This window comes from Pipistrellus hanaki, assembly GCF_964339955.1.
Source record: "Pipistrellus hanaki genome assembly, chromosome: 14".
Lineage (NCBI taxonomy): Eukaryota > Metazoa > Chordata > Mammalia > Chiroptera > Vespertilionidae > Pipistrellus > Pipistrellus hanaki.
The window spans coordinates 39,889,469-39,911,986 of NC_140516.1; the positions used below are offsets into that span (position 1 = coordinate 39,889,469).

Genomic DNA, 22,518 nt, shown 5'->3' on the forward strand with positions numbered 1-22,518 from the left:
GTGTGTCAGCAAAGCAAGTATTAACAGAATGAGGGAACCTGTCCATAGTTACAAGTCTAGGAAATGGGGCCAACTTCATAAATTTCTAAAACTTCCTAAGTGGGAAGTTGAAAATGTGGATGAAAGGCTAGCCAGAAAATTCCACTGGTAAGTACAAACAATACCAACCAATACCAACCAACAGCCAGCACCTGCTGCATGCTGCCTCTGTGTTCCAGCTTTTCTCCACCTGGGTTCCCCAAAGAGAATTAAGCCTTAATGTAATCATTGTATAGGACACATTTTCTCTGTTCTGTTTCAGATGAGGAGCCCTGGTTGAGAAGGGTTGTTACTTGTCTTGTATCTTCCTTACATACACCTTACCTCAGCTTTATGAGATAGGTATTACTATCCACATTCACACTTGAGGAAACGAAGGCAGAGGTTGCCAGTAACTTGCCTAAGGGCATGCAGGCATTACCTTTTACCACACTGTTTGAAGTTATGTAAAGCTATAAATCCACTGCTCACATTTCAGTGTCCACAGAATAGCTCAGTTCAGAGAATGGAATTTGGCCCCATTCTCTACTTCTCAGAAGAACAAATAAAAAGTATTAGGAGGTGATTAACACCCAGAGTCACAGAGCTTATAGCAGAGAGATTGGACAAACGGGGGACTAACGAGGAGAGTGGAGTTCCCAGGTTAGCTGCTATTCTAATAGAACTCAGTAACATTTTATACTTAAAATTGAAAGGACTCAAGAAGAAAACTGAACAAGATAACCTCTCTATTTCCTCCAATTCTGGACGTCTGGGGAAGAATTATATAAGTATCAGGGCCCATCTATTGACCCTCCTGCATAAAAAGTACTGGTTCACAACTGGCCACTTTTATAAATTAACTATATCAAAGATTTATAAAATAAAAAATGGCTCCTTACAACTCTTATCAGTCCAGACATGAAGCTCCTGTGCAAGTTCAGGAATCACCAAGAAAGTTCGCCACCCTTGTCGTTTCTTTGACTTCAAAATGTCCCCAAAAATATGATCTCCAATATACAAAATGTCCTTGCCCTTGGCTCCCAACAGATCACAGATTGTATCAGATGAACCTGAAACAAAAGAATAAAGAAAAAAATGTCCCCATATTAAAAAACAGCATTCTCAGTACCATAACGATTAAATACTGTGCTGATTAATTTCTTTCTTACAAGTATGTGAAGAACACACTAGAAAAAAGGCTCACCTTAAAGTCAAAGACCCACAATTTATCTTTTTCTCATTTTTTTAAATTGCCTCCTACGTGTCTCAGCATTAGTATTGACTATAACCCTCAAAAGTACCACCTCTTTTTCTCATCATAGATCTGCTATTAAGTTTATCACTCCAACAAAATATGTATTTATGTCCCATAGGACTACCCCCAAATGATTTCAAGACACTGAGAAACAGCCTCAAATAAGTAAAAGAAAGATTGGGTGAAAAATCAAAGATTCATTAGAACATACTAACAACTTCTCAAACCCATTCTCCCTGACTCCTATTGCATTACTGGAGGACTGAAGTATTTACCTGCAGTAGATAGTTTTAGGGTACTAAAGGGTATATGAGCCACTATGCTAGGAGGACATCAATGCTTTCAGGGTGAGGTCTGAGCAGAGAGACACACCAAATAAAGGGAAGGCTGCAACTCACCTCCTGAGTAGACAATACCATGCTGTAAGGGCCCTGTGTAGGTACCAATTTTCAGCTTGCCAGTTTTCTGTGAGAAGAGAATATGAACTTTGTAATATTTTATCATTCTATCATAATGTCTATCCAAAATGCTATTTGGCTAAACAAACAAATGAAAGACACTTTTGAATTATTTGGCTACCTCAATTAAAACCAAGTCTTAGAATAATTTCAAGAGAGAGATATTGGGTCGGCAGCTAAGTAATTGCGGGTTTCACACATATATGGCTTCAGTTGAATTTTTAGGTTTGCAGACATAGTACAAATGTAAAACACATTTTGTTATTTGATAGTTGGCTATTCAGCTGTTAATCAGTAAAAAAAGTTTTTTGATCTGTTTTGTAGTTTTCGTTTGGCGTTCGTTGAAAAATGGAAAATCAAAAGGAACATTTTCGTCATATTTTGCTTTTTTATTTCCGCAAAGGGAAAAACGCATCGCAAGCTCATAAAAAGTTATGTGCTGTTTATGGTGACGAAGCCTTAAAAGAACGGCAGTGTCAAAATTGGTTTGCCAAATTTCGTTCTGGTGATTTTTCACTCAAAGATGAAAAACGCTCTGGTCGTCCAGTTGAAGTTGATGACGGCCTAATCAAAGCAATAATCAATTCGGACTGTCACAGTACAACACGTGAGATTGCAGAGAAGCTTCATGTATCACATACATGCATTGAGAATCACTTAAAACAACTTGGCTATGTTCAAAAACTCGATACATGGGTTCCTCACGAACTGAAAGAATCACAGTTAACGCAACGCAAGCTGCGATTTGCTAAAGAAACGTAATGAAAATGATCCATTTTTAAAACGACTGATAACTGGCGATGAAAAATGGGTTGTTTACAACAATATCAAGCGGAAAAGATCGTGGAGCAGGCCAGGTGAACCAACTCAAACAACATCAAAAGCTGATATTCATCAAAAGAAGGTTTTGTTATCAGTTTGGTGGGATTACAAAGGAATTGTCTACTTTGAACTCTTACCACCCAACCGAACGATCAATTCTGATGTCTACATTGAACAACTAACGAAATTAAACAATGCAGTTGAAGAAAAGTGGCCCGAATTGACAAATCGAAAAGGTGTTGTATTCCATCATGACAATGCAAGGCCACACACATCTTTGGTCACTCGGCAAAAATTAATGGAGCTTGGTTGGGATGTTTTGCCACATCCACCATATAGTCCTGACCTTGCACCATCTGATTACTTTTTGTTTCGATCTTTACAAAACTCCTTGAATGGTAAAAATTTCAATAATGATGATGATGTCAAATCGTACCTGATTCAGTTTTTTGCTAATAAAAACCAGAAGTTTTTTGAACGTGGGATTATGATGCTGCCTGAAAGATGGCAAAAGGTCATTGATCAAAATGGGCAATACATTACAGAATAAAGTTATTTAGTTCCATGAAAAAATTGTCTTTGATTTTTAAAAAATCCGCAATTACTTATTTGCCGACCCAATACAACTAAGTAGATAAAAATACCTGTTTCCTTAGGGAGAGTGGGAGTGGGAGAAGGAGAAACAGGAAGAACAATGTGCAGACAGAACATCCCCTCAACTTACAGTATCCACCTGACGAAGTACTGTGCCTTCTCCAAAAAAGAGTGGTTTCCGTGCATCCACCAAGATCAGGTCAAAGTAGGACTGCCATGGTCGATGGGAGCTCCCAGGCTGATGAAGCAGAAACAGCAAAAGCTGAAACATCACTCCTATCCTTAAAGCACTAATATTTAATCTCATTCAGATGCAAGGAATGGAGAAGTAGTAAGTATACTCAGAAGATCCCAGTTTTATTAAAAACATTGTGTCTTTTAAGCCATATCCTTTTGGAAGCAGGCAAGGTGAAAATATAAATGAATGACTAATAATCTCTACATTTAAAATCATTTCACCTACTTATTAACTTATTTCACAGAAATTTAACGTATGAAAGCGTGCTCACACTCAAAAAGAGGCTCAAGGAGGCTGAAAAGAGATGCAGATCCATACCCAAGAGACAAATGAAGGGAGAGGCCGATTAGCCTCAGCACGGAAGTATACAAACCAGCATGGGACTACTAGGAAATTTCACTGGGTAGGACTTCAGAATGATGGCTCGAGGTGCACACTGGCCTTTGGCTCCTACTGCGGGCCAACCACAGCACCAATGTAACAGTTATGTCCATCACCATGATTCCATTCTGAAACAACCTTTTAAGGTCAAGCTGAAGAGCACTGCTTTTGGGTGATCTCAAAATAGGGATTTACTGATATTTTTTTAAAAGCCTAGGATTACAACAGCATGGCACAAGTATATGATTAACTTGCAATGAATAGTCCCTTAGATCTAACTGCAGCCATACTGCAGAAATAGATACCTCTGCTTAAGTATCAAGTTTAACTGTTCCCTTAGCACAGGGGTCGGCAACCTTTAAGACATAAAGAGCCACTTGGACCTGTTTTCGAAGGGAAAAAAAAACCTGGGAGACGCAAAACCATTGCGACATTTAAAACAAATATAACACTGCATATATTGTTTCTTACCTTAATGCTATATACCGGATCATGCAGAAAAAGGATTTTTTCACTTAACAAAAAGAGCCGCAGGTTGCCGACACCTGCCTTAGCATAAAACTCATCAATAACTAAGCAAAATCTAAAAGCTGTCAAGAATATACACATTTTCTGTTTCTTTCCATCAGTTATCTTCCTCAACCTGAAAAACCCACAAACTTAACTTTACATAGAAGTTCTTGGGCATAAAATTATTCTGATACCATCCTACTAAATGCCATATGAATCTCTTTTATCTTTGTCTACTAAGTTTTCAAGATGCTAGCGACTTGAAATAATATACCAACACCTGCATTACTTCTAATGTTAATGAAGATTTCTGAATGGGTCCTGACCAATTAATTCCTTAACATCAATATTCCAAGCTGATTAAATACATTCATTATTAATGAAACAATGGTCTAATAATTTACATATAGTACCTTGGGGCCATGTGGGAAATCAAACAGGTAAGTCATAATTTTCTGGAGGGAAAAAACAACAACATAAGGTTCCATATAACACTTCTACAAAAGATATAAAACACTATTAAAAAACCATACCAGTTTTTCATAAAAATGTCTTTTTCAATATAGGATTTATCACATTCCTCTTTCCTCTAAAGTTTATGAAATCATAGCTATGAAAGCCAGAAATTAATGCTTATCATAACAAACATACAGAAGCCTCTGACACGCTCAGTAGGACATCAGGTTCTTCTAGGAGATAATTAGGTACAGATTCATCCATATATCTCTAATTCTAGTGACTGGAACACACTTTTGGAGGTAAGGGTCTTCTGAGGTAAGAGCATAGAAAAAACTAATGACTCATAGTCTTGCTTATTACAAATCATCAGATTTCTAAGATAAGATTTTACATAAAGAATTGGGAAATACTGAGCTTTTTTCTAGTACCATGAACTTGTAACTGTCTTAGCGAAAGTAAGATGAGGAATTAAATTGGCTTTTCTACATGCGTTAATCTGGCAAAAAAGCACTTAAGCAGTAGTAACTTTTGATGGCTAAAAATAAAAACATCTTCGCACTGTCTGGGTCCCAACAGCAGGGAGGAGGGCATGTGTTTATGTACAATAAAGAGAGTGACTTAAGTTTATATAAATGATGTACCAAAGAGAACATAGAAGACATTTTGATCAGCATAAATGTTTTGAGAATCCCCAAATTAAAGCATTCAAGTAGCCAATTGTAATTAGGGAAAACAGTCCAAAGAAATATTTAGAAAAATGTGAGAATCACTCTGATATAGCTCTTATGCTTATATTTCTGCTCTTTTCACTGCTTTTAAAATGAAGTGGCAAAACTATCCTTAATAAACTATTACCCTCCTTGTTATTTTCAGTTCTTTAAGCCAAAATAATTCCTCTGTATAAATAAACAAATATGAATATTAAGCACTTACATCTGTATATTTATAGTCACTGTTGGTGGCAAGAAATACTTTCCCTACTTCCTTCATCCGGCTCAGAAGCAAAGGCAATTTTCCCTGAAATGTAATATAATGATGAGTGAAGCAATAAACCTAAATACATATTCATTTACTGTGGAATAGTCACATACTGGACTTTTGTCCACTGAAATAAGAACAGGGGATGCCCTTTAAGGTTGGATGGCTTCAGATTTCTGCGTTGAGAAGATGACATTATCACTATGCATAAGTTAAGTATTAACATAAATAATATACATGGTGTATATAATTTATAGATTTTATATATAAAACTAGAGGCCCGGTGCACGAAATTGGTGCACAGGTGGGGTCCCTAGGCCTAGCAGGCAATCAGGGCCATCTTGCCCACTCCCAATGGGGGGCCAGACTGGCTGGAGTCTGCTGGACAAAGGGAGGGACTGCGGGAGGTTTGCCAGCCTGGGGGAGGGACTAGGGGTGGTTGGCCGTGGGAGCACACTGACCACCAGGGGGCAGCTCCTGCGTTGAGTGTCTGCCCCCTGCTGGTCAGTGCGTGTCATAGTGACTGGTTGACCAGTAGTAACAGTTGCTTAGGCTTTTATTTATATAAACAGATGATACACATAAATAATAATTATATGCTTCCTAAAAACATCTCTACTTTCCCCATATTTGCCTCAGGAAAGAGTTTAAATTACTTTTTAAACAGCAAAATCCTCTATATGGAGATTTAGCTTCATTGTATATATTTTCATTTAAAAAACGAACACCTTGTATAACTGAATCACATGTGTAGGATACAATCTAGAAATGCCTAGACTGCCTACAGAAACAAAGTTAATTCTAACTCCCCATAACCGGAGAGAAAAGCAGATTTCCCTGCTCTCACAGTAAATAGGTCCCTTTACTCACGTTCTCCTGGACCTCTCCTGAACCCCTCAGCATTTTTGAAACAAGGATTGGGGTGAGTGGGGAGGAAATAGGAGGTACAAAGACTGAAAATAGTAAGTAATCTTTACCAAAATACTTTTTGAGGAAATAATGCATTATGCTACTTTTCCTCTGTGAGAAAAAGAAATGTGTTTACTTTTAATTTTGAAGTAATTTCAGACTTACAGTTGTGAAAATAGTAGAGGGTTTCTATATATTCCTCATCTAGCTTCCCTTAATATTAACATTGTACGTAACCACAGCACAATCACCAAAACTAAGAAATTAACATTGACACAATTCAATTAAATAAACTACAGGTTTTTCTGAATTTTATTAGATTCTCCTCTAATGTCCTTTTAGATATTTTTAAAGCTTTCCCTATTATTTCCTGTTGATAGGCTAAAGAGAATTTAAATAAATTACTTTGTACATTGTTTAGATGGTGTAGCACAGTGGCTATGATTTGGGTTCATTACTTATTAGCTGTATGAACTTGGCCAAATTATTTAATCCCTTTATTCCTCAGTTTCATCTGTTCCTATGCAGCAGAGTTAACAATGCCTTCGTGGCTTATACAGAAGAGTAAGCAGGATAATGCATGTACTCACTCACTCAGCACATTGATGAGCACACAATAACCTCTCTAGCTGCTATCATAATTAGAGCTACAAACACAAATGGAATACTAGGTCTTCTTAATTATCAATAAGCAGGAAAAACTGTACCAAACATATGCTCTGGCTGAAAACTCTTGGTAATTACACTTGGCATATATTATAACAAGACAAGGAAATACATATCTTCCCCTGTGCATTTCATTTTAAATAGACTTATTAATTTCCCTAATAGGTTTTATAAGCTATCATGTAGATTCCCCTTTAATACTTACATCTTTAACTACATACTTCTCAAGATTTTCAACTGTCTTTTCTTTAAGGGAGCCCTAGGGGAAGAAAAAACAGAAATAAGAACAAAATCAGTCTAACAATTTATAAGACATGTCTACTATCAACCCAGACACATCATTTAAGTATTACAAAATGGAAAAGCAGATACACTGGAGAAGACCAGGATAAAGTAGCAGATGTGATTTGCTCCAACTCTGCTTCCAAAATGTATTTAAAATATAAAATTATTCTTATTTTAACCTAGACATCAAAAAGCATTTCATATTTTACTCAGTACAATTTATAGTAAATGTTAATATACTTATTAACGTTATCAGTCAAGTATTTGGGGGTGGGAGGGGTTGGAAAGGACCATAATTATACTCATAGGATACAGCAAGTATAAAATCTCTCAGTGTGTTTGTGAAATAAGATCTAGAAACCAAGCACAATCTGAAAGCAGGACAATCAAAGACAAGAACAAAGTATTAAAGTATTATAAAGAGCTATCACTAGGGGGTAAATCTATTTTTTTGGGGGGGGGGATTTGTTCGTGTATTTTGATTTGTTTTGTTTTAAAGGGAAAAAACTCGGTTCTATTTGCACCTAAAAAGTTAATGTCAAACAATATAAAACACATGCCAATGAGTGAGTAGGTACCTTATAATGAACCCAGTCAACAGCATCCCTGACATCCTGGAACATACTCCGGTAAGACATGAAGAGGTCCCCATCTTTAAATCCTGTTTCACAGCTACAGAGAGATTAAAAGAACATGATAGGGAATCCAAAGGAGGATAAATAAAATATCACACCTTACCCAGGGACCCAAAGGTTCCATTATCACATGGATAATGGCACTGGCTAATTAGGAAAATAATTACTCCCTAATGAAAATCCACCTGGCCACCAGAGATGACTATAGTGTTCAATGGAATACAATAACTGTGAACAAATACAAAGTGATAGAATACACTGAATGGAAGCTAAAGGCCAGTTCCAAAAACATCAAGTTCTTTTATTCATCACTTTTAAGAAACAGGTTCCATCAGAAAAACATTTAAAGCTTAAAGTTGGTAATTTAGGTTCTCTCTACCCTGCCTTTTCTAACATCTCTAGATGCAAAGGTATTGCCTATTTTCTATGTAGCTTAGCTACTTAGCACTCTACCAAATTCAGTGCCTTGAAGTGGGTAAGGCCTAGAGAGGATAAGGAAGTTAGCAAACTCTAGCACATATAGCTGAACTTTCAGCAGTGGTTATGCAAATTCCTAAAAAGGAGAGTATAACAAACAAAATTTAACTTCAGGGAGGATAAACAGTATTTATTCCTCAATCAAATCTTGCTGGGCCTGGGAATGAAATTAAATTACCATCCCTGAATGGCTCCTGGGTAGCTGCTGTGAAATGAGTAGGGGGGTTTTAGTGTAATTCTGCTTGACAGATAATCATCACACAAACCTCCCACTCAGTTGTCACAATTAGCACCTCTGCTGGCCGTCTTCATTCCCAGGAGAAGCCAATCAGAAGTGGTCCCTTCCAAACATGGCTGCAGCACACTGGCAAGAAGAGGGGCCGAGTGGGAGGTGAGAGCCTGCATGGAGCTGCTGGTGCCGTCCCATCTCTCAGGCTGGCAATGAGGCATCTCTCACTAGTACTAAATTCACTTCAGAAAAGCAGAAAAGACCTACAATGGCCAGTTCTCTAAAACCCTGTACATTAATTTTTTTAAAAATCAATTGGAAAAAAATTATAGCATTTACATACCTGGTATATCTGGGACAATTAGTAAAAAAATCTACTAGGCAGGCCAACAGGTAGGTCTCTGAAAAATGAAGAATAGATATTCATAAGCTTTAGGTGAGAAAATTTAAATTATTTTATCTCCCTTGAGCAAAGATAATCATGGAAAGAAGAGAAAGCATCAGTTATATAAGCATAGAATGAATCTACCTGGTAGGTTGAATAATGTATTCAGAATGTAAAATCTTTCAGTGTCATCTCGTTGGATAAATTTATTTGGATACTGCTCTCTAGTTTCTGGTCTGAAAGAAAAAAATTTTAATTAACTGGTACTCAAAAAACTAGCATTATAAAAACTATGAGAAATATTCATCATTCAAAAATCATTCAAGCCTGGTCAGTGTGGCTCAGTGGTTGGTTCCCAGTCAGGGCACATCCTCTAGTTGCAGTAGGGGGCATGCAGGGAGGCAGCCTATACATGATTGTCTCTCATCATTGAAGTTTCCCTCTCTCCCTCTCTGTTTCTTTCTGAAGTCAATAAATTCTTAAAAATTCATTCAAATATTCTAATAGCTACTTGTAAGGCAGACTTCCAAATCCTATCTAATAAAAGAGTAATATGCAAATTGACCATCACTTCAACACACAAGATGGCTGCCACAAGATGGCCAGTCGGGGGCAATCAAGCCTGCAGGGCAGGGCACTTAGGGGTGACTAGGCTGGCAGAAGAAGGAAGTTGGAAGGAACCAGGCCTGCAAGGGAGGGCAGTTGGGGGGGGGGGGGAGGACCCCAGGCCTGCAGGGGAGGGCAGTTGTGGGCAATCAAGCCTGCAGGGAAGGGCAGCTGAGAGGGACCTGGCCTGCAAGGGAGGGCAGTTGTGGGCAATCAAGCCTGCAGGGGAGGACAGTTAGGGGTAACCAGGCCAGCAGATGGGGGCAACTGGGCCTGCAGGGAAGAGCAGTTAGGGGTGACCATGCCTGGAGAGGAGGGCAGTTAGGAGTGACCAGGCCTTCAGGGGAGGGCAGTTAGGGGTTACCAGGCTGGCAGGGGAGGGCAGTTAGGAGCAATCAGGCTGGCAGGGGAGTGGTTAGGGGGTGATCAGGCTGGCAGGGAGAAGTGGTTTGGGGCAATCAGGAAGGCGAGCAATTGGGAGCCACCAGTCCTGGACTGTGAGAGGAATGTCTGACTAAAGATCAGGTCTAAATGGGCAGTTGGACATCCCTCAAGGGGTTCCAGATTGGAGAGGGTGCAGGCTGGGCTGAGGGACACCACCAATCCCCTAACTTCCCCCCGCCCCATGAATTTCATGCACCAGGCCTCTAGTATTACACATAAAGATGGACAAGCTCAAGTTGAAGCCCTAAAAAGTGTTCCATCTGGCCTTCACTGGTGTGCTCAGTTGGTTGGAGCATGGTCCTATGCACTAGAACAGTGGTCACCAACTGGCGGTCTGCGAATCTGTGAGGTCTGAAAGGTTGGCAACCACTAGTTTAAGGAAACCTTTGGAGCAGCAGTTGCCAACTGGTGGTCCGTGAGGTTGGCGACCACTGCACTCGAAGGTCACAGGTTGGGTTCCTAGTCAAGGCACATACCTAGGTTGATCCCTGTTTGGGGCACGTACAGGAGGAAACCAACTGATGTACTAGAATCTCTCTCACATTGATGTATAACTTTCTCAAATGAGTATTTCTCTCTCTCCTTTTTTCCCTCTCTAAAATACATTTCTAAAAAGCTGTCAGTCTGATAAGGGACAATTATCACAGGGTAAAAAAATCACAAGAAAGGTGCAAAGAGCTATGAGAAAACTGAGGAAGGGGAGACATTACAACTTTAGGGACCGAGAAAAGTAAATGTGGGAGTGAGGATTCATGAAAGGTGTGGCATGTGAGCTGATCCTTAAAGGCTAGGTAGACCAATTTAGAAACTAGTCCAATTTGAGTAGAGAAGGGGGAGCAGAGAAAAATAAAACGAGAGAGATAAATTGAGGCAGATTATGCTATTGTTCTTAACTTCTTTCAAGTCCAAAGTGCCATTCACAGTGTTTAAGCATAGGGATAAAATCAGCAGAGCTAAATTATAAAAGAAATCAATTGCAGTCTTAGGATAAAATGGAAAGGGGGAAAAAGTGATATGTTGCAAAAATGGCTACAAATATCTCTTTGTAATATGACTTTGCAGTTCCTCCTATTATGAGACTCCATCCTTGAATACAGGCTTGAACAACAATAAATGGGATCCAAACAGACTTCGAAAACACATGGGCACTGAGGCTTGCCTACTCTTGCTGCTCTTGGAACTCTGAGACTACTATGTGAATGAAAGCGAGATAGCCTGCTGGATAATAAAAGGCTACATGCAGAAATGAGGCACCCAGCCAACAGGCTGCCAACTGCCAGACATATGAGTAACACTATTTCAGATAGAAAAATCATACAAATAGTCTAATGGCTACATGCAAGGCAGACTTCCAAATATTACACATGAAGATGAACAAGCTCAGGTTGCAGCCTAAAAAAGTTTTCAATCTGGCCCTGGCTGGTTTGACTGGGTTGGAGCATTGTCCTGTGCACCAGAAGGCCATGGGTTCGGTTCCTTAGATCAGCTGAGGAACCCCAGAATCCTCCAGCTAACTCTCAGAATTCTGAGCTAAATAAAATGGTAATTGTTCAAGCTACTAAGTTCCAAAGTAATTTATTACTATGCAACTAAAGTTAACTGATACAGAAAGAACTATGAGATCAGTTATTGCAGTAGTCTGGATGAGAGCAGTAGGGTCTTAAGATGGCAAAGGAAATTTTTAAAGGAAAGGCATCTGATTGGATGTGCCAGATGAGGGACATAAAAATAAAAGGTAATGTTCAAATAAATAAATAAATAAATAAATAAATAAATATTTTAAAAGAAAGAAAACATAAGATGATAATAAAAGATAATAGCCCAGCTGGGTGTGGCTCAACAGCTGAGTGCTGACCCAGCAACCAGGGGTCATCAGTTTGATTTCCGGTCAGGGCTTGTGCCCAGGTTGTGGGATCGATCCTCAGTGTGAGGCATATAGGAGGCAGCCAATCAATGATTCTCAACATTAATGTTTCTATCTATCTCTCCCTCTCCCTTCTTCTCTGAAATCAATAAAAATATATTTTTTAAAAAAGGTAATGATGTTCACATTAAGGTGTCTCTCAGAGGGTAGTGGTTCCATTAACAGAAATATGAGAATTAGGTAAAAAGTAGATGTAAGAGGAGTTTTATTTTGGATACAGTAAGCTCAAAGCAAACATTTTTACGAACAATTAGAAACAAACATCAAGAACTTAAAACAGAGATTCCAACTTGAGAGATAACATCAACGCATATGTAGTAGGTAAAGTCATGAAGATTATTATTGAGTAGAGGAGGCCACTTAAGAGTACTGTAAAAAGAAAAGACTGAGAAAATATTCATGGAGAACATTTAGGGTTCAAAAGGAAAGAAACCAGTGGAAACAGAAGTTTTTAGAGACACACGAGAACCTAGGAGAGTGAAATAAAACACTGCAAGAGGAAGAGGATGGTATTAATAAAAATATTACAGAGAAATAGGAAGGGCAAAACACTAAAATATAAAAATACACAATTCCCAAGGTGAATTTATGGAGATCAACTAATAATCTAAGTAACAAACATCAAGCTTAAAGTTCATACTCAGAGTAACTTGAGTAAATTCCTGCTTGGGTTGGTTAACTACAATGGCATAAACTCTGGAAAATAAAATCACATTATTTCCTGTCTTTGTCACCCATCTGAATTAAAATTTCCAATAAAGAATAACTTTGTAGAATATCTCATTTCTAGCTTTCCAAGATTTTCTGTAATGAAAATTAAGGTGAAAGGGAATAGTAATTATATACATTGCCCCCTTAGACATACTTTCCTATTCCCTCCATCATTAAAGAATAATTCCTTTACAGAGGGATAATTAATAGTTATAAGGCAATTAGAACCCAAAAGACTTATATAGTTAACAATAACATTTTGTTTAAATTAAGTGCCAAATCATGCTAATATATCTTTTAAGTAAAAATTAATTCAGAGGGAGGTAATATATCATAAAAGAAGGAATGCTAGACTTAAAGTTGAGTAGAAAAGTTATATAGTACAAACTACTGCTAACCTTGTGAAATCCACAGAATAAAGATTTAATCTCAATATTATCCTATTCTAAAACTTTAAAAGCCTTTGCAATTGAGGCCTCATTAGCAAGGCATTGTAAAGTGCCAGACTTGTCTACCATGTTCTTCAAGAACTCTTTCTCTCCTTCATCTTCCATCCTCAGTCCCTTCTTCTCCATGGACTTTTTTACACAAAGGACCATACAGTGCTAAGTGCTGGTTAAATGATTCTGCATTGACTCATAAATGACTTATTTTTAAAACATTACTAAATTTATTTCCAAAGGAGGTGTTTGAAACATTACTGGCTTAGGGGAAGAAAGAAGGTCTTTGGATATTGAGTTAGTAAATCTAATTGCAGTACTAATTTATTATAGGACTGCTTCTCTCTCTTTTCTTCTTTGACTACCTACCCCTCCCCGACAGCACAAAAGTCCCTTTTCAGACATTAATAAATATAATGTTGGTTCATCTTCACTAGGATTCTGAATTGTAGTGCCAATACCCATATGTAAAATAGCTTAGGTTGCTAATACTACCGTGTTTCCCCAAAAATAAGACATCCTCCGAAAATAAGACCTAGCGCATGAAAAGATAAGACATCCCTGAAAATAAGACCTAACAGACCTAAATTTTAACATAATCAAATAAGACCTCGCAACATTGGGAGAAAAAATTAATATAAGACACTGTCTTATTTTCGGGGAAACAGGGTACTTGCAATCACTTCACGCTGAAATTCTGCATCATGATATTCATGGGTTGTGAACAAACCCCTCATGAGAGGGACAGTGAAAGAAGGGCAGATGTGACAGTGAAAGAAAGGCCTGTCCAGGTGTGTCAAGGTGGGGTGTTACTTCACACTTTTCTCACTATGTATATTTGGAAATCTTTGAGCTCTGATTTCCAAGAATCAGCTGAAGAGTCTTACATAAGATGCTTCAATTCTAAGTAGGGTCTTGCTATAACCATAGATTTAAAAAAACCTCGAGTATAGTTTCAATTAGTTGGTGCCTCTTATCATAAAGTTTATTTACCAAAAATATTGTCTCTTTAACAATTTCAATGTAAACTGTGCTGTTTTTATTGCCTGGCCATTGAGAATAAATAATTCATGACAAAGTTATGCAAAAGACTGACATATAACCTATTTTGGTTTTAAGAGTTGCTCTGATCCTAATATAGAGCCACTGGTAAAGTAGGTAATACAACAATACAGAAGATGTATAGCTGTAAAGCCATAATTATAGAAGTTGTCAAACTGTGGTATTGTAATGTTTAAAGAGAAAATTGGGATGTTTCACTAAAAAAATAGTAGACACTAAATTTTATCTGCTGTTTACTAGGGTAAAAAGTTCAAATTAGTAAGGATAGTGAAAATAGTCTAATTATAGCCGAAACCGGTTTGGCTCAGTGAATAGAGCGTCGGCCTGCAGACTGAGGGGTCCCGGGTTCGATTCCAGTCAAGGGCATGTACCTTGGTTGCGAGCATATCCCCAGTGGGGGGTGTGCAAGAGGCAGCTGGTCGATGTTTCTCTCTCATCGATGTTTCTAGCTCTCTGTCCCTCTAACTTCCTCTCTGTAAAAATCAATAAAAAAATTTTAAAAAAAGAAGTCTAATTATAAAAATAAAGCTTATCCTTACTTGTTTTAAATATTACCCTATATTCATTTTAACCCCATGTTTTAAAAAATTTTAACATAATCAAATATTTGAAGCTTTCATTAGAATATAAAAAAAATAATGTATTAGCTGTTAAAAATCTTAGTCATTTACACTGTTGTAGTTTTAAATGTTTCAAAACACTTTTATGTACATACCTCTTCTGAGCAGCTACCTGAGAACTGTATTAAAAAGGAGAAAATAAAAATCTTAGAATTTCAAATAAGTCAAAGCCACTCAAGTTCTTTTAGGGCAAGTTACATGATTACCTTTTTTGGATGATCCATCATTAGAAAGCACTTATTTTAAACAAAATGTAACTGCTAGCTCTATTTATAAGTCAGTTTGGGTCTTTCCTGCCTGATAAGTAATTGTAAAGTATCCTTATGTAAAAGAATTGCTCTTTAATAATAAAACAAACAAACAAAACACAGAGAAGTATATTGAACTCAGGAAGACACTGTCATCTTCATATTGTCAGACTATACAAATACTAGAAAGAGACTAAAAGGTTTCTTTGAACTCACCCCCTTATGAAGTTAAAGCCATGTGCACAGACCAAGAGGTTTCCATAGGCATCAACTTTCAAAAGATTTCCATAGAGTGTATCGAAGACAAGTCCCCTAAGTGAAAATGAAAACATTATTAATAATGCAAAACAATACAGGAAATAATCTTACATTACTTGATCACCATGAACCAAACTCATCTTATTCAAGCTTTATGGCAACTCAAGTATGTCCCAAAACAACATAACCCTAGAGATTAAAGTAAGTGAATAAAATCTTAAAAACTAATCCCAACCGAGGCCGGTTTGGCTCAGTGGATAGAGCGTCAGCCTGCGGACTGGAAGATCCCGGGTTCGATTCCAGTCAAAGGCATGTACCTTGGTTGCGAGCATATCCCCAGTGGGGGGTGTGCAAGAGGCAGCTGGTCGATGTTTCTCTCTCATTGATGTTTCTAGCTCTCTGTCCCTCTCCCTTCCTCTCTGTAAAAAATCAATAAAATATACTTTAAAAAAAAATCAATAAAATATATTTATTAAAAAGAAAAAAACCTAATCCCAGAGCAACTAAAAATTACTCTGTCTAGATAATTAATCACAACTGTTTTCTATAAGGAACGAGAGCTTAATATAGTTTAAGGTATAAACTATAATTCTTCTTAATACAGATGGTTCCATCCTAAAACAGTCTTAGTTTCCTTGGACAAAACTGAACTAGCTTATATTTCCCTCTTTTAGATGTTGTATATGGAACATATATGATGGTAACATCTAAAAAAACCCACAATTTTTCTTTCCTATCAAATTTATTAATGAAAACTATCAAAAGGTTCCTCTAGCCCAGTGGTTGAACATTGACCTTTGAACCAGGAGGTCACAGTTCAATTTCCAGTCATGGCATATACCCAGTTTGCAGACTTGATCCCCCGTGTGGGGTGTGCACTGACATTTCTATCTTCTCTCCCTCTCCCTTCCTCTCTGAAATCAGTAAGTATATACATATATTTTTAAAAGGCTCTCTTAGCCCTGACCAGGTAGGTAGCTCAGTTGATTTGAGCATCAACTTAATACACCAAGGTTGTGCATTGGATCTCCAGCAAGGGCACATATAAGATGCAACCAATGAATGCATAAATAAGTGGAACTACAAATTAATATTTCTCTCTCTCTCTCAAGTCAATCAATACTTAAAAAAAAAAAATGGCTCAGTGGTTGACCATTGACCTATGAACCAGGAGGTCATGGTTCAATTTCAGGACAGGGCATATGCACGGGTTATAGGCTCAATCCCCAGTGTGGAGCATGCAGGAGGCAGCCAATCAATGATTCTCTTTCATCAGTGATGTTTCTATCTCTCCCCCTCCCTTCCTCTCTGAAATCAATAAAAATATTTTTAAAAATAAAAAGTTTAAAAAAATAAAGGTTCCTGATTACCAAATTAAGTGTATTAGCAAAACTTGTAACTGCTTTCCAACAACCAAAGTTATATATATCCGTGACTGATTACTGCCCATCAGATTTACTAGTAATCCTGTTTCTTTTCCAATAATGGATCTCCTTCAATAACAATAAATGAAGCTCAATTCAAGAACAGAAAAGATATGGTAGTGGACATGAATAGTCCTTGATCATTTTAAAATCAACACCAACCAACTGAAAAGGAAAACACACTTTATTTTTTAATCAGGGCTGCATTTGGAATTATTAATTTGGGGTAAGTGGGGTCTTAATCCAAAATAATCTTGAAAAATTACCTGGTAGGGAATGTAGAATCATAAGCAAAGCTGAGCAGTTCCTGAGGATAGCCAATAGAAACTAATCTCTCCACAGTAAGCTCAAAACCAAGGGACTCGTACTCTGGGGACTTGTATACTGCACAAAGAAAAGGTTCTCATTAAAAGAATAGCCAATTAAAATAGAAGGCAAATGAGTGAATTTCTACTCTTTCCTCCTCTTCCTAAATTTCTACCAGTTACTCCCTCTTTCTAAATCTGCCTTTTTTTCCCTCTCTCTCTCTCTCTTCTTTTTGCCCCAAATCTGTGTTTTGTATTGCCTCAAGTAATCACAGAACTCAATTGTTAGTTTGTGGAAACAGGTAATATTATACATAGTAGGAGCAGCAGTAACAGCTAAATTATCAGACATTTCAGAATAGTTCTTTCATTCTTAAGGAACCTAATTCAAACATTGTTTTACTCTTTATCTAGTCTTTCATGCATACAATCTAAAAGGGGGGGGGGAATTAATATGCACAGTTGTGATATTACATGAAAATGTAAGTAAAATAGAAAACTAGGTAGAAGTCTATATATGTTGAAGGCTTTACTGGTGTGCATAACTGGTGTACGAATCCTTAAAAATGAGCTATAAAAAAACCCAGTCTATTTTTGGAATTCCTATTTGGCTTGGTAGCTACATTATATTCCTTCTTCAAGCAGCATAATTCTATTTGTCAGGACTCATTTGTTTTCTTATCAGCCCTAACAATATTATAATCATTAAATTGCATTGTGTAAGTTTTTACTGCAAAAGCAACCATAAAAAGACATGTCTGAGATAATTAGAAAAATCAAGATGTGAACTTGGGAATTAGACGACATTAAAGAATTATGAGTTATTTCACCCTGGCTGTGTTACTCTGTGGTTAGAATGTTGGCCCTTGCACCCAAGGATCTCGGACTCAATTTAGGTCAAGGGCACATACCTGGGTTGGGGTTTGAGCCCTATCTCCAGTCAAGGCATGTGTGGGAGGCAATCTCTCTCTTGTTCTTTCTTTGTCCCCCCCCAACCTTCCACTCTCTCTGACAAGTAATGAAAAAAAATAGACTCTGGTGAGGATTAAAAAAACACACACAAAAAAAAAGAATTGTGATTCATTTTATTAGATGTGATTATAGAGGAATTGGGATGTGCAAGTATATGTCTAAAAAATAATGTCTTCTTTTTTGCCAAAGAAGCATACTACTGTTTTTTTACAGGTGAAATAAAATGGATTTTGGAATATGGGGTTTTTCCTCTTGTATCGTATATATCTGAAGTTTTCTATAATAAAAAATACTTTTTAGAGTCATTACTGCAATCCAGCATAAACAAAATGTTGCTCCTTTAATTAGTTTCTTCCAAATGAAATATTTAGTATCTAGGTAAGCATTCTTCCATCAGTCTCTAGGGGTGGGTAAGTCATATTAAAAAAAAAAAAAAAAAAAAAGATCCCCTCCAAAAAAAGACCTGTTTTCTTGCTAAATGCCAAATGAGGCCAAAAACAAAAACAAATCCATTCTATTCCTACATTCTCATAACAATGCAACTATTATCATTATATTATTATAGTTTTCCTTTCTATGATTTAACATATAACCTATGGCTCCAACTGATTTTTTCATTGCAATTATTCTGCCTATCTAAGTTAATGCTAATATTTTAATGAGTACAATTCAACTTTCCTTTTCCAAAAGCAATCTTTTAACCAGCTGTTGCCAACCTTTCTGACCTCATGGACCACCAGTTGGCTACCACTGCTTTAGACTACTCATAAAAATACATAAAAGAAAATCATAATACTGGTTGCTCCACAGAAGGAAGATGGATGTATGGCTAAAAGACAGTAGAAGGAAGAAGGAAAACTTTATGTAACTTCTTTTATACTTTTTAAAACTTGTAACATTATTGATGTATTTGATCTGTTTTTAAAAATTAAATTGAAATTTTAAAGAAGCAAGGTGAGCATTCAAAGTCCTTTAAACATGTGTCATATTTTCAAAGCCTAGAATTATTAAGGTCCTTTAGGAGATGCACTGAGTTTCATCTCATCTGAACAACACCCCCCAAAAGTTGTCATTTCTTTTTTGTCTCGAGGTGTATTAACAAGTTAATGCTAATGCTAACCCCAGCTAGCATTTTCAAAACTGGCTATATTTTTTTCTTCCCATCAATTCCAACCCCATCCTCACCCCACACAAAAAAATTTTTTTGAAGTCTCAAGTGTGAAAATCTTAAATCTAGATGATATCTACTGTGATAAAGGAAGTGTTAACTATTCATACACATTAACAGGGCAGGGTAGGTGTGTTATCATAAAAACAGGAAAGCAATTTACATTAGTTTGAGAATATAAAGCAATATCTCATACCCACCCAGTGATTTCACCACAAGTAATAGAAAATAACATTTTAAAATTTCCATAAAACAAAAATTAGTTCCCAATCTACAAAGCCCCGCTTACTTCAAACAATAGTTAATGAAACAAAATTCCAGTATAGCGAACTAATTTGCGTAACTCATTGACTCTTATGATTTGGCCTATATAAAATGTTTTCAATTAAAATTTTTTCAGAATAACAACTTGCTGGATCTGCCTTAAGAATGGGAGGCGGGGGGACAATGTTAAAATATGTACACAGATAATAATTAAAAAAAAAAAAAAAAAAAAAAAGAATGGGAGGCAAAAACAAAACAAAACACACACACAAAAAAAACCCAACAACCCTCAATTCCCTAAGTGAGCGATTTTCCCTAGTTAGAAAATCAGATAATTTATAGAATAATGGAGTAATAGTGATTAAAACCATGTCTATGACACATTTTGGACTGAAATCCAAAATAATTTGTTCAGAATTTTTAGTAGGGGAAAAAATGAGATGGGAGATAAAATCTCAGATCCCCATTTTGCCAGAACAAACCCTAGAATAACAGAAAAAATAAAACTCTCTACACTTGCCACATTGTATTTATTCCAGGGCAGAACTCCTCTCAAGTGTTCAACTGAAATGACCTTCTAAAAATTCCACCTATAGAAATAAACTTTATATTTCCTTTCTCTCAGTGAGTTTAGGGTACTTCCCAAAAATATGATGTATTTTCCCCATTTGAGGACCTGAAGTTATATAACAGCAAGTACAAACATTAGCTGAAGCAAGAATTTGGGTTACTCCTAAGTCTCATTCCAAGTTCTCTGTGGGGTATATTATAAATGCCACGTGTATTATATAAATACACGACCACTGTTAAAGTGAATTTCTAGATTACATAGCTCATCAAAACTTAAACTTGGGTGTTGAAACCCATTATCCCTCCAATTTCTTTTATCTAGTCCAAAATAAACTGCTCTAGTCATAGATGGGAATGGATTTAGCAGAGAGAGGCCAAGCTCCACTTTGACAACACTATCTATTTCACTAAGCTCTATATAAATCAGTAAGAACTATGAGCTATTGACATTTTCTCGTAAGCTTCCTGGATAATCATTTCAGCAACACGAACTCCCAGGTCATTAAATCATCTGTCAGAGAGTTATAAAGCACAATCAGGGCTTGAGAAACAGAACCACAGCTGCACAGAGCACTAGTTTAGAAGTTTTGTTATAAATGTCCCTTGGGAATAATCACAATTTGTTCTGACCTGATAGCAAAAAATGACTATTTCCTGAAGCCTACAAAGTACCACCATTATTTGACAATTAAATACATACATAAGTAAAAAAATAAAATTCCTCTTTCAAACAATGAGCTAGCCTTGACACATGTGGAGAACGATATACGTTACCTCTGACTATAGAGTGCTACGCCTCTCCACAGCTACACAGGCTCTAATTTAAGTTCTCCTGAAAAAATGGCCAGTAAATGATGCATAGTTTCAAGCTCAATTCTTACAACTGACTTCCCAAAACACAGCCAGTAGCTTCAAAGTAAACCTAACCTCACACATGTAATGCTTATTTCTTCTTTGAGAAAGTCCTCAGGCCTATCCTAATTTACCCAATATCCAAAGACAAAGGGAAAAGTTATTTTAAGGGCTAGAGTCCAAAAAAGAGGACTGCTTCAGCCACTAGGGCAGCACACAATGTCCTCGGGTTATATAACTAGCCGGCTTACAAAGAGAACAACCGAAGCTTTGAAAAGCTAAAGCTATTGAGAGCATTTAAAGATATTCTTTACTCCATCATCTCCAAGGAAAAAAACAGTTCTTCAAAAGATATCAACCACATGTTGTGGGGATAAGAGCTATAAGCTCTGTTTGAGTGATGTTATTCATAAAAGATAGAACTTAGGTAAGAGGAGACAGTACTCCTTTGAAATGAGCCAGAAACTTTCTGCAGGGAAGTCTGGAATTCTCATGCACTTTTTACCTTTGCACCAAGACACACTTGTGGTAGTAGATTCTAGATTTTGGGAGGGGGGAAAGAGAGGGATATCGCGCCAGCGGGGGCAGGGCAAACCTCTACAGAGGTTCCAGCCTAGCAGAGTGCTGCTGCCAAAAATGAGAACTCACATGAGGCAGATGAAGATGCAGAGTGTGTCACTCCAGTCTTGAAGGAGTTACACTGGCTCTCCTGTTAAAAAAACAAAATAAAGCAACAAAACAAAAAATAACAAAAACAGGTTTTAAAACTGTGATGGGCTGGAGTGGAGAGATAGTATTTGGAAATTGGTATTTATAGGAGTTACTGTCCCCTCCTATTTAGAAGCCTGTGATCATCACTAAAATTCGTTTAATTGCCCATAACAAGGGTACTGAAAATAAACATTGAGTATTGTGCATTATTTACTTTTCTGGCACCCTGAGCCTGGAATACAAGCCAAGTCTGATCCTGAAATGTAAATTAAAAGAAAAAAACAATAATTTATTTTTGTCTTAGTTTATTTTCTCTAGCATATTTCAGGTTAATATGGCAGAAATTTAATGCAGTTGGAGCAGTGTTTAAAATTGAAACAGACTAAATAATGATTATAAGAATAAACCAGAGCAGTCTCATGTTGTCTTTAAGTACCTATTTAAACTAAGTCTACCTACACCTAATTACCCACTTTTCTACCTTTCCAACACCTAAATTTGCCATCATAATATAGACAAGAGTTGAAACCGGTTTGGCTCAGTGGATAGAGCGTCAGTCTGCGGACCAAAAGGTCCCGGGTTCGATTCCGGTCAAGGGCATGTACCTTGGTTGCGGGCACATTCCCAGTAGGGAGTG

The 22,518-nt window shown here is 37.1% G+C and overlaps 1 protein-coding gene across 12 annotated transcripts in view; it reads right to left on the bottom strand.

The window, feature by feature from the left end:
• NT5C2 (5'-nucleotidase, cytosolic II) overlaps window positions 1–22,518 on the bottom strand; it is a 108,911-nt gene that overhangs the window by 3,618 nt on the left and 82,775 nt on the right. For 2 of the 12 annotated variants that reach the window (XM_084903849.1, XM_084903856.1), the window contains exons 4-16: window positions 17,306–17,423; window positions 15,574–15,669; window positions 15,205–15,228; window positions 9,447–9,538; window positions 9,261–9,318; window positions 8,155–8,248; window positions 7,497–7,550; window positions 5,672–5,755; window positions 4,693–4,734; window positions 3,281–3,388; window positions 1,675–1,741; window positions 921–1,091; window positions 179–229 (exon numbers count right to left, since the gene is read on the bottom strand). In XM_084903849.1, the coding sequence (XP_084759975.1) occupies window positions 179–229; window positions 921–1,091; window positions 1,675–1,741; window positions 3,281–3,388; window positions 4,693–4,734; window positions 5,672–5,755; window positions 7,497–7,550; window positions 8,155–8,248; window positions 9,261–9,318; window positions 9,447–9,538; window positions 15,205–15,228; window positions 15,574–15,669; window positions 17,306–17,423 (1,059 nt within the window). Of the gene's footprint in view, window positions 1–178; window positions 230–920; window positions 1,092–1,674; window positions 1,742–3,280; window positions 3,389–4,692; window positions 4,735–5,671; window positions 5,756–7,496; window positions 7,551–8,154; window positions 8,249–8,954; window positions 9,053–9,260; window positions 9,319–9,446; window positions 9,539–15,204; window positions 15,229–15,573; window positions 15,670–17,305; window positions 17,424–21,818; window positions 21,880–22,518 lie in introns of those variants that run through there. The other 10 variants (XM_084903853.1, XM_084903858.1, XM_084903854.1 and 7 more) reach the window with 7 other exon arrangements.